At 39.7% G+C, this 13143-nt stretch overlaps 1 protein-coding gene across 5 annotated transcripts in view; it reads right to left on the reverse strand.

Moving 5' to 3' along the window:
• Positions 1-13143, reverse strand: part of EXTL3 (exostosin like glycosyltransferase 3) — a 143935-nt gene that overhangs the window by 36653 nt on the left and 94139 nt on the right. For all 5 annotated transcript variants that reach the window (XM_059372512.1, XM_059372475.1, XM_059372502.1 and 2 more), the window contains 2 exons: positions 4466-4565; positions 274-2902 (listed from right to left, as the gene is read on the reverse strand). In XM_059372512.1, coding sequence (XP_059228495.1) covers positions 274-2421 — 2148 coding nt within the window. In that variant the 5' untranslated portion in view covers positions 2422-2902; positions 4466-4565. The remainder of the gene's footprint in view (positions 1-273; positions 2903-4465; positions 4566-13143) is intronic.

Below are 13143 nucleotides of genomic sequence, written 5' to 3' on the forward strand. Positions count from 1 at the left end.
AACTGAAGGGCTTTTGTAAATCTTCATGGGGCCAATATTGATTTCAGTTTTGGAGAGTCTTAGGAGATTTAGGAAGTGAGTAGCAGAGATGGAACTGGCAAAGCCTGAAAGGACTGAAAAAGAAGCAAGTACAAATTCCACAGGGAAAGGAAATCTGTATAGTTTAAAAAAAAAAATGTATCTACAAAGACTTACATTATATATATTTGGAAAAGGGATTACAAGTGAAACACTATCTCATGCAGTAAAACAAACTGCTCATTTTTCTATTACCATGATAGGGACGCCAATGTCAGGCCACAGAAGGTCCTCCGACGGTAGCTTGGGCGAATTCCATACCACCACTACCTTGTTCAGGTAAGGGAGGCCATTCAGTCTCTCTAGAGAGTTCATAAGCACTTCCTCCCGCTCATAGGTCAACATCACCACTGTGAACTGCTCTCGTGGAACATTCCCTCCAAGTGCTGCCTGAAACTCCTTGCCAGAACCCCCAGCTCCACCACCAATAGGCCGAAATCCAGTCCCTGAGCCCAAGAATTTGGCTTCTGAGGGCAACACAGGGTCAAAGGGTGTGTGGGGGAACAGATGGAAAGGCCCTGGAGCAGAGTTCCAGCTGCGGTAAAAATCAGTGACAGTCAACGTAAAGTTGCGGAGGTATTTGGGTGAGGCATAAGGTGGCTCCGTCTCTACTGGCCCCAGGTCCAGGTCCCCGTTGTCGGCCATGTTAGGGTCAGTTCCAGCCGCCTTGCCTGACCGATGGGGGATCTCAGCGGCTGCCTCTTCCCGGATGGGAGCAGCTGGGATCTGTATGCGAGTCCTAATCATAGCCAGCACGGTATTAAAAATACTGTCAGCGGTTGAGAAGTAAGTCTCCCAGAGAAAGCGGCCTTGCCGCCGCATAGCCAGCAGATCACTATCTGAGAGGCTTCGTAACAGAAAATGAACCTCAGTAACGCGTGGCTTGGGTACCACCAGGGCAGCCTCATTCCATTGCAGCATGTCCTGGTAAGGAAGCTGTACCTGCTCCCCCAGCACAACTGGGACAGCACCGACTTCCAGGGCTTCAAAGAGCCGTGTTGCACACCCAGATGAAATAACCAAGTGAGGGTCCCCAGGAGTGATAATGAGGGCAAAGGTGGAAAGCTTCAGCAATTCCAAGCGGTCCTCACGCTCACCACACAGTGCCCACTCGGTAGGCAGACTGGGCTTCGGCTGGTTTTTGCAAGTAAATTCTACCAGGACCTGATCTAGCCTGCTGTCCTGTACAGCCTTTAAGGTGGCAATGATTCGATCATCATAGTCAGCAGGGGGGTCACCTTCCATTTCTTCTTCAAAGGAGCGGGCCTCTTGAAGGCTGGACCTCAGTGATTCAATCTTCTCACCCTGGAAGGTGAAAAGATATTTCCGTTTAACTGGCACCTGTGGTGGGATTTCCATGAAGTTGGGCTCTGACATGGCATGAACTAGTGGCGACACTACCAAATCAAAGCCAGGTCTGTATTGGGAAGCATAGAAAGTAGACTGAGCCACCATGGCACGGCCTGTACTGACATTATATAGTAAGTTCTGTGTATCTGACTTCCGCGACAGATTGATGATGACATGGTTGTGTCCATCTGTCCGCCAATGTGGTAGGGAATAGAGCTGCTTCTCAAGTTCGGCAGGCCGAAGAAGTACTGGCTCCTGTATTTCTCCCACTAATATCACATAAAGGCAGGCAATGTCTGCATTTTCTGTAACATATACATTGGCTCGTGCTGTAGCTTGAAAAGCCTGCTTGACTAAGGGATCCAGGTAGCTGCCAAAGGCAAACTGGTCACTGTCATACACATAGACTGGAAAACCGGAGGTGAGAGGACAACGAGAATAATCAAAACAATTGTGAAGCCGGCATCCCCGTATGACCTTTGGGGGAGGAAGACCAGCATCGTCCTTCTCTGGAAGGAGCCGGATAGGCAGAGAAAGTTTGGGCTGATTCTGAGCCATCAGCTCTTTATACGAGTGCTCAGTCTGGCTAATGACATTCTTGAGCTGAAGCAGGTCCTGCTTGGCATTCTCAATACTCTTCTTACAGGCTTCAATCTTCAGATTCAGCTTGGCAATTTCACTGTTCAGCTCTTGCCGCTTGGCTTCCAGCTGCAAGAGCTCCTCACTCACAGACTCACGAATCCGGCAAAGATCCAGCACGTGCTTTACCTCGCAGAGTTCGTTACCAGCCCTTGGGCCAAAAATTCGCTTGCCGGCCTCATCAGCCTCATCCAGAGTGGTGAGATAATAGTGAGCAATGAGGGGGAAGAAAACCAGAATAATGAAGAGCGTAAAACTGAGCCATGTGAGTCGGATCCGGTTGGACCACCGTAACATACAGGTTTGACCTCCATTCCCCACTCCCCCATTCCGCAACATGGTATAGCCTGTCATGAGTTCCTGTGTGGCTTTTGCCCCCTCTAGTCACGTTGGGTCACTCGCCATAACCATGAGTTTCTAGTAAACAAACTCAATCTCTTTTCACTCACACCTTTCTGTTAAGAGTTAGTGTGCTCCCTCTACAAGGCACGGAATAAAATGGAAATTTCATTTTCCTCAGCTGTAACTGAAATGGTCTCTGACCTTATTCCAGCAGATTTTAAGTTCTGATTGCTGACCAGTGGACATGTCCTTACTCTTTAACGAATGGTAAAAGGTACCACATTGTTGATGAGATGAAAAGGAGAAGGTCCCTGATGATGAAAGCCAGGAAAAATAACCTGGAATCAGACAGACTTTTTCAACTGCCATAGCTCTTGTTCCTCAATTTTGCTGACCAACAAATACACATAGTTACTATTCACAGTTATAAAGTAGCTGGTTAGAACAGAAAGAAATGCCAGCCTCTTATCGATGTCATTGCCAACAATCAGGCCTGCAAAAAAAAAAAAAAAAAAAAAACCATGTCAGTCTTGAAAAGATTATGTCCAACAACCCCGCCTTCCCTCATGTTTCTAGAAAATGCTTCTATCTTAAAAGGTAAAGGAACAGCTGGAACATTGGGCATGTGTCTCATAGAACATTTGAAGTTCAGTGTAGTTGCCTTCGGTATGGATATTTTCCTTGTGGTTAATAAGAAATGGATAAGGATAAGTGTCCAAAAATAGCCTCAGATTTTATACACACAGATATACATACCCCTTCCTCCTATTTAACTGGATATAAATCAGAATTAGAGCTCTATAAAATGAAGATCAACCACATTCAACAGAGTGCAAAGATGTCTGCAACTGAAGCAGCATCTTTAGATGGAGAAACACCACCTTATCCAGCCTTGATAGCCAGTTCTACTCCTAAGATGAGTCTCTTTTTGAATTACTTAGAAAAAAAAAAAAAAGACTCTGGGAAGCTCAATGTTTTATATTCAGAGCTGAAACGAGAATTCTTTTGATCTCTACCCAGTAGTAGGTGCATTAATCCAGAGACAAAATGTATTTCCCAGGTTGCTTCTCATTTATCTTCTGCTAGCAGACATCATGTGCTCCTTCTTAAAATATAAATAGTAATTTGGTCTTTTAGAAAGACTACTATACTTAGAAATGAGGGCCATTATTTCTTCTCCTTTGGAGACAGATTTGCTATCAAACTTTATACCTCAGTTTCCTAATCTCCCAAAATGAGACAAGTGTACTGAGACAGAAACAATATATTGTGTTGCTATGACAAGAAAGGACAGAGGATGTTAGGATACTTTCAGCTAATAAATCTTAAAACAACATTCCCACTCCTGTTCATTTACCAACTTTAAAGCTACAAAAGCTTTTCACTTATTTCATCTCAAACTTAACAAATGTAGAACTGAACTCCTAATATTCTGTGCCAAAGAATACTCCCAATTTCTTCCATTCATTTTCTCCAAAAAGTATTTATCATACTTTTGACACGTCTGAGACATGTTCAGTATAGCTGGGAGAAGGTAGAATGCAAAATAATCTTTGAGGGAACCTCCTTTAAGCTAAGATATAAGATTTAAATGAACAGCAAGGATATTACTACAAGGTAGGATAATGTACATAACCCATCAACAGGTCTCATTTCACAATCCTCTCTAGCTTCCTTGTTTGGTATAAAATTAATAAAGTCTGGATACAGTTCTCTCTCCTTTAAACAAAAAAAGTTGCCAATATTAATAAAAGGCTTGAGTAAGTAGAACAAGAGATACAGACAACAGAAAACCAAACTATTGATCACAAAAAATTTGTGATTAAATTTGGTGGATCAAACCTTGGATAATTAACAACTAATAAGCAAATACCCCAGAGAATGTTAAGTCAGTATTTCTAAAGCACTATCCTTCTAATTCAAATGTTAACAATCTCTCTGTTTCCAAAAAAATACTCTCTGCACCTTACAATCAGATTATAACAAAGAAAGAAGAAATGGAGGAAATAAAGGAATTCATAATCAAGGAAATTCAGTTGATTCATTCCCTCCTTACCATGTGTTTCTGGATCCTTTCTTTTTCTAACTCATGCAGCATTTTACTTCAGTATACAGTTTCTTGAAATAGTGAACTCCAGGTCCCAGGGCTTGCTCTCCTGATAGAAAATAGAAAAGTGACATGCCATTAGAAAAACACTCAATACTGGGCAGCCTGGGTGGCTCAGACAGTTAAGCTTATGCCTTCGGCACAAGTCATGATCCCAGGGTCCTGTGATTGAGCCCCGTGTTGGGTTTTCTGCTCAGCCGAGAGCCTGCTTCTCCCTTTCCCTTTGTTGGCCGCTCTGCCTACTTGTGCCTTCTCTGTCAAATAAGTAAATAAAATCAAAGAACAAAAGAAAGAAAGAAAAATACTCATAAACTAAAGGTGCTATTAAACAATGTATTTACTAAAGGGAGAAGATGCTTTGGGAATAGAAGAACCCTAGGCTTGCCTCATCGTCCCTTGAACTCAACTAGATAACTACCAAATCATCCCAAAACACCAGAAATCAGAAATTGACGGGAAGACTGGCAGAACAAACTCCACAACTAAAGGTAAAGAAAAACCCATACGAAGAAGGTATGAAGTGCAGAGACATGGTTTGGGAGAGAAGTGGATCCTGGCCCCTACAGTGAGCAGTGAGCCACCGTGGCGAAGAAGGGCAAGAGACAGACTAGCACCCACATGTGGAACACAGATTCCCATAGCAATGGCTTGGAAACCAAGAGGGGTCAAATTTCATGAGTTCTTGCTAACAGTGGAACTTAAAGCCTAGAGTTCTAAAAGTCTGCAGGCTTGGCTCAAGGAGAGCCTAGTGGGCACTGGGACTGTTCTTGGAGAGAAGGCAGGGTGAAGAGCCCATGGAAACAACAATCTGAAGAGCATCTGGGGCACACAGTGGGGAGATTATTTGCTCATCTAAATGGCAGTGTTTGCAGAGAGACCTCTCCAGAAATGAAGGAACTGGCCTGCACCACCACCCCCGGCCCCTGCCACTCAGCATGAGCACCAGGTCACCTGCGGAACCAGCACACCCCTCACTGCTTAACTCGCTTATAGCAAGCCCCACCGCACCCACTGAGCTGAACTGGTACTCCCTTCAGGCTTGCCTCAATCCCAGCACAGTGGGCTCCCTACCCCTAAAGACTGGCACAACCTCCTTCCCACACCACATCTCCCAACTTGGGAGTTTTGTAGGGCCTGAGTTCAGGCAACAGTGGCAACAGGTCTTATTTCACAAGCAGATGAGAGCACATTTAGTAAAAACTCATCACATTCAGTCCAGAGACTAAACATTGCTCACAACAGGCAAAGACAGTCTCTGCAGATGACTGGCCTAAAGGATAAAGTAACCAGAACACAACAGGAGAGAGAAGGCAGCACACAATGGAGACAGTCCCTGAAGTGCCAGACCCTGGGGAACTGGGGACACTACACTGTAGGGCAGTACTAGACCAATTTCTTCATAAGGCCATTACTGTCAAGAACAAAAGACTGAACTATCTTCCTAACACAGAGAAATAGGCACAGGACCTAGAAAAAATGAGATGACAGAGGTATGTGTCCTAGAGGAAAGAACAGGACAAGGCCACAGCCAGATATAAGAGATATAAGTGAAACAGATATAAGTAAGATGTCTGATAGAGAATTTAAAGTAATGATCAGAAAAACAGTCACTGAACTTGGGAAAAGAGTGGAAAGCATCACCAGGAGGATTAATACAGAGATAAGGAATACCATAGCAGAGGTAAAGGGCTCAATAAAAGAAACAAGAAACACCCTTGATGGAATGAACAGCAGGCTGGAAGAAGCAAAGGAACAAATGAGTGACACAGAAGGCAGAATAATGGAAAGTAATCAAGCTGAACAAAACAGAGAAAAAAGAGCTATGAAAATGCAAACAGATTTAGGGAACTTAGTGACTCAATCAAACAAAATCACACTTGTATCACAGGGATCCCAAAAGAACAGACAGAAAAGGGGACAAAAAATTTATTTGAATAAATAAGAGCTGAAAACTTTCCTCATCTGGAGAAGCAAAGATATCCAGATCCAGTAAGTACAGAGAACCCCCAACAAAGTCAAGAGAATCCACATCAAGAGATACTATAATTAAAATGGCAAAATGTAGTGATCAAGAAAAAAAATTTAAAGCAGCAAGACAACAGAAAACAGAAACAGAAGGGAAACTCCATAAAGCTGTCATTCGATTTTTCAGAACTTTGAAAGCCAGATGGAGTGGCATGATATATTCTAAGTACTAAATGGGGAAAACCTCCAGCCAAGAATACTCTATCCAGCCATGAATACTCTAAACAGCAAGGCTATCATCCAGAATACAAGGGGAGATAAAGAGTTTCTCAGAGAAACAAAAATTAAAGGAGTTCATGACCACTAAACCAGCCCTGCTAGAAATATTAAAGAGGATTCCTTAAGAAGAAAGGAAAGACCAAAAATGACAGTATGATTCTAGGAAACATAAAAGTGTTAAAAAAAATGAGTATTTCTGTAAAAATTCAGTTAAGGAACTCACAAAATAAAAGGATTGGGAGTATACACCATATACTTAAAATGTGGGGAGGAAAGGAGTAAAGAATGGTTCCAATTTAAATGATCATCAACTTAATATAGACTGACATATGCAAAAGATGTTATCAATAAACCTAAAGGTAAGGATGCCGGGGTGGCTCAGTTGCTTAAGCGTCTGCCTTCAGCTCAGGTCATGATCCCAGTATCCTGAGATCAAGTCCCACATTGGGCTCCCTGCTCAGCAGAGAGCCTGTTCTCCCTCTGCCTGCCGCTCCCCCTGCTTGTGCTCTCTCTAACAAATCAATAAATAAAAATCTTTTTTTAAGTATAAATAAATGGACCTAATGGTAACCACAAATCAAAAACTACTAATAGATAAACAAAGAATAGAGAAAGGAATCCCAAAATAACACTAAGGTAAACTAGTTAGCCATAAAAGAGAAAGAAAAGGCTCAGAGAAAAACTTCAGAAACAATCACAACACTAGGACTAAAACAGTAATAAATGTACATCTGTCAATAATTACTTTTTTTTTTTTAAGATTTATTTTAGAGAGAGGGGGAGAGAGTGTGCAAGTACAGACACAAGCGTGCAGAGTAGGGGCAGAGGGGGATGAGAAAAATCCTCAAGCCAGCTCCTCACTGTGCACTGAGCCCAATGTGGGGCTGACATCATGACCTGAGTGGAAATCAAGAGTTGGACGCTTAGCCAACTGAGCCCCCAGGTGTCCCTATCAATAATTATTTTGACTGTAAGTGGACTAATTGCTCCAATCGAAAGACATACAGTGACAGAGTGAGTAAAAAAACAAGACCCACCCATATGCTGCTTACAGGAGACTCATTTAAGACCTAAAAACACCTGCAGACTGAAAGTGAAGGAATGGAGAAACATTTATCATGGAAATGATATCAAAAGAAAGCTGGAGTAGCAATACCCACATCAGACAAAACAGATTTTAAAACAAAGACTATAACAACAGACAAAAAAGGGCACTATACCATGGTCGCCAAACTGTGGAAAGAACCAAGATGCCCTTCAACGGATGAATGGATAAAGACGACATGGTCCATATACACTATGGAGTATTATGCCTCCATCAGAAAGGATGATTACCCAACTTTTGTAGCAACATGGACGGGACTGGAAGAGATTATGCTGAGTGAAATAAGTCAAGCAGAGAGAGTCAATTATCATATGGTTTCACTTATTTGTAGAGCATAACCAATAACAAGGAGGACATGGGGAGATGGAGAGGAGAGGGGGTTGAGGGAAATTGGAAGGGGAGATGAACCATGAGAGACTATGGACTATGAAAAACAATCTGAGGGTTTTGAAGGGGCGGGGGGTGGGAGGTCAGGGGAGCCAGGTGGTGGGAATTATAGAGGGCACATATCGCATGGCGCATGGAGCACTGGGTGTGGAGCATATACAATGAATTCTGTTACACTGAAAAGAAATTTTTAAAAAAGTTAATTTCATCCCAAAAAAGGGGGGGGCAATATATAATAATAAAGAGGACAATCCAAAAAGATACAAAAATAGTAAATATTTATCCACCCAATATGAGAGTACTCATATGTATAAACAGTTAATTACAAACAAAAAACTTAATCAATACTAATGTAATAATAGTAGGGAAATTTACTTACTTGCTTATTTATTTACTTATTTATTTTTCAGCAAAATCTACACCCAGCATGGGGCTTGAACACACAACCCTGAGATCAAGAGTCACATTTTCTACCAACTGAGCCAGCCAGTGCCCCAATAATAGTAGAGGACTTTAACACCTCATTTACATCAACTGACAGATCACCCAATCAGAAAATCAACAAGGAAAAATAGCTTTGAATGACACCAGATCAAGGGGATTTAACAGATATATTTAGAACATTACACCCTAAAACACAGAATACACATTCTTTTCAAATGTACATGGAATATTCTCCAGAACAGATCATATATGAGGCCAAAAAACAAGTCTCAACAAACTGAAAAGGACTGAAATCATAACATGCATCTTCTCTGACCACAGCACTACACAACTAGAAACCAACCACAACAAAAATCTGGAAAGACCACAAATACATGGAGGTTAAATAACATGTTACTAAACAATGAAAGGGTCAATCAAGAGCACAAAGGAGAAATCAAAAAGTACACCGGAACAAATGAAAATGAAAAAACATAGGGTCCAAAACCTTTGGAATGCAGCAAAAGCAAAAAAGGAGGGAAGTTTACAAAAATATAAACATACCTAATGAAGAAAAATATCACATGAACCACCTAAACTTACATCTAATGGAGCTAGAAAAAAAACAAACAAAACCCAAACCCAGTAGATGGAAGGAAATAATTAAGATCAGAGTAGAAATAAATGATACAAACACAAACAAACAAAACCCCCCCAGTAGAACAGATACATAAACCAGCAACTGGTTCTTTGAAAGGATCAGCAAAATTCATAAACCTCTACCCAGACTCCTCAAAAAACAAAGAGGGGGTGCCTGTATAGCTCATCTGGTTAAGCATATGGTTCTTGATTTCAACTCAGATCAAGATCTCAGTGTTGTGAGCTCAAGCCCCACATCAGGCTATGTGCTCAGTGTAGAATCTGCTCCAAAATTCTCTCTCTCCCTCTCCCTTTACCCCTCCCCTTACTCTCTCTCTAAAATAAATTACTTAAAAAAAAAAAAGGATCAAATAAAATTACAAATGAAAGAGGAGAAAAAACCAACATCACAGAAATGCAAACAATTTTATTTATTTTTTTTAAAAGATTTTATTTATTTATTTGACAGAGAGAAATCACAAGTAGACAGAGAGGCAGGCAGAGAGAGAGAGGAGGAAGCAGGCTGCCTGCTGAGCAGAGAGCCCGATGCGGGACTCGATCCCAGAACCATGAGATCATGACCTGAGCCGAAGGCAGCGGCTTAACCCACTGAGCCACCCAGGCACCCCAGAAATGCAAACAATTTTAAAAAAATATTATGAAATACTAATACCAAAGAATTGGACAGCCTAGAGGAAATGGATATATTCCTAGAACATATAGCCTACCAAAACTCAATAGGAAGAAACAGAAAATTTGAATAGATCAATTACCAGCAAGGAGATTAAATTAGTAATCAAAAATAAATAAATAAATTCCCAAAGAATGAAAGTCCATGACCAGACAGCTTCACAGGCAAATTCTACCAAACATTTAAAGAAGAGTTAATACTGATTCTTCTCAAACTATTCCATAAAGTAGAAGAGGAAAGAAAACCTCCAAATTCACTGTATGAGGCCAGCATTAATTACCCTGATACCAAAAGCAGATAAAGATATCAAAAAAAAAAAAAAAGAGAGAGAGAGAGAGAGAAAGAAAGAAAGAGAGAGAGAAGAGAGAGGAAGAGAGAGAGAGAGAACTATAGGCCATAATAACTTTGATGAACATCAATGAAAAAATCCTCACAAAATATTCATAAACAGAATCCAACAATACATTAAAAAAATCATTCACCACAATCAAGTAGGATTGAATCCTGGTATGCAATGGTGGTTCAATATCCACAAATCAATCAATATCATACATAACACTAAGAGAAAACACAAAAACCACATGATCAACTCAAAAGATGTAGGAAAAAATCTGACAAAGTACAGCATCTATTAATGATAAAAGTCCTCAACAAAGTAGGTTTAGAGGGAACATACCTCACATAACAAAGGCATATATGAAAAACTCACAGTTCACGTTATAGTCAATGGCGAAAAACCAAGAGCTTTTCCTCTAAGGTCAGGAATAAGACAAGGATGTCCACTCTTATCAACAGAGTACTGGAAGTTCTAGACTCAGCAATCAGACAAAAAACAAAAGGTATCCAAATTGGTAAGGAAGAAGTAGAACTTTCACTATTTGCAGATGACATGTTACTCTACACAGAAAACCCTAGACTATACCAAAAAACTACAAGAACAGATAAATGAATTCAGTAAAGTTGCAAGACACAAAACAAATGTAGAGAAATATGTTGCATTTCTATACACCAATAATGAAGCAGCAGAAAGACAAATTAAGAAACAATCTCATTTATCACTGCATCAAAAATAGTAAGATACTAGGAATAAAGCTAATCAAAGAGGTGAAAGACCTGTACTCTGAAAACTATAAAACACTGATGAAAGAAACAAAAATGACATAAAGCAATGGAAAGATACTCCATGCTCATGGAATGGAAGAGTATTATTAAAATGTTTATACTACCCAACGCAATCTACACATTTAATGCAATCTCGACCAAAATACCAACAGTAATTTTCATGAACTAGACCAAAAAAAAAATCCTAAAATTTATGTGGAACCATAAAAGACCCTGAATTGCCAAAGCAATTTTGGGTGGTTGGGGGGGGGGGGACAAAGCTGGAGGTATCAAAATTTCGGACTTCAACTTACATTACAAAGCTGTAACAATAAAAACAGTATGGAACTGGCACAAAAACAAGACACATAGATCAATGGAACAGAACATAAAAACCCAGAAATGAACCCACAACTGTATGGTCAATTAATCTTCAACAAAGCAGGAAAGAATATCCAATGGGAAGAAGACAAACTCTTGATCAAATGTTGTTGGGAAAACTGGACAGCAACACGCAAAAGAATGAAACTGGACCACTTATTTACACCATCCACAAAAATAAACTCAAAATTGATTAAAGACCTAATCCAAATGTGAGACCTTGAAACCATAAAATCTAAGAAGAGAGTATAGACAGTAAGGTCTCTGACCATCAACTGTTGCAACATTTTTCTAGATATATATCCTGAGACAAGGGAAACAAAAGCAAAAATAAGCTATTGGGATTTTATCAAAATAAAACGCTTCTGCACAGCCAAGAGAAACAATCAACAAAACTAAAAGGCAACCTATGGAATAGGAGAGGTTATCTGCAAATGAAATATATGATACAGGGTTAGTATCCAAAATATATTAAAAAAAAAAAAAAAAAAAAAAAACCTTATACAAATCAACACCCCAAAACAGATAATCCAATTTAAAATGGGCAGAAGTAATGAACTGATATTTTCCCAAAGAAGACATACAGATAGCTAACAAACACATGAAAAGATGCTCAACATCACTTATCATCAAGGAAATGCAAATTGAAACTATAGTATCACCACACACCAGTCAGAATGGTAACAATCAACACAAGAAACAACAAATATTGATTAGGATGTGGAGAAAAAGGAACATCTTGCATAGTTGGTGGGAATACAAACTGGTTCAGCCACTGTAGAAAACAGTATTGAAGTTCCTCAGAAAGTTAAAAATAGAATTATCCAACGGTCCATTAATTATGCTATCGGGTATTAACCAAAAAAATACAAAAATTCTGATTCAAAGGGATACATGAAGCCATATGTTTATAGCAGCATTATTTAAAACAGCCAAATTATGGAAGCAGCCAAAGTGCCCATCAATAGACGAATGGATAAAGAAGATGTGGTGTGTGTGTATATCTATATAATGGAATATTATTTGGCCATAAAAAAGAATGAAATCTTGCCATTTGCAATGACATGGATGGAGCTAAAGAGCATAATACTAGGTGAAATAAGCCAGTCAGAGAAAGACAAATACCATATACCATATGAGATTTCACTCAGATGTGGAATTTAAGAAACAAAACAATCAAAGGAAAAAGAAAAAGGTAAGCCAAGAAACAGACCCTTAACTATTGAGAACAAATTGATGGTTATCAGTGGGGAGATGGCTGGTGGCGGTGGGTGAAATAAGTGATGGGGATTAAGGAGTACATTCTTTGTGATGAACACTGGGTGATGTATAAAATTGGTGAAACACTATTATATACCAAAAACTAATATAACACTTTATACTAACTATACTGGAATTAAAATAAAATGAAATTAAAAAAAAATAAAATGAATGTATTTGCTGACAACTATGAAAAGCCTTCCCTTATGTATATTAGGTGACCACAGAATTTAATATTCAAACAGAGACATTCTTAACTGAAAAGGGTTGATATTTGATAATTATACTGGAACAAGAAGCATATAAATTGACATTCGAAGACAAACCATCCACATACACGGTTACCTGTTTATGTGCTCAAAGAGGGAATAAACTAAAACACTGAATTGTTTAAAA

The sequence above is a fragment of the Mustela nigripes genome, chromosome 1 (assembly GCF_022355385.1).
Source record: "Mustela nigripes isolate SB6536 chromosome 1, MUSNIG.SB6536, whole genome shotgun sequence".
Classification (NCBI taxonomy): domain Eukaryota; kingdom Metazoa; phylum Chordata; class Mammalia; order Carnivora; family Mustelidae; genus Mustela; species Mustela nigripes.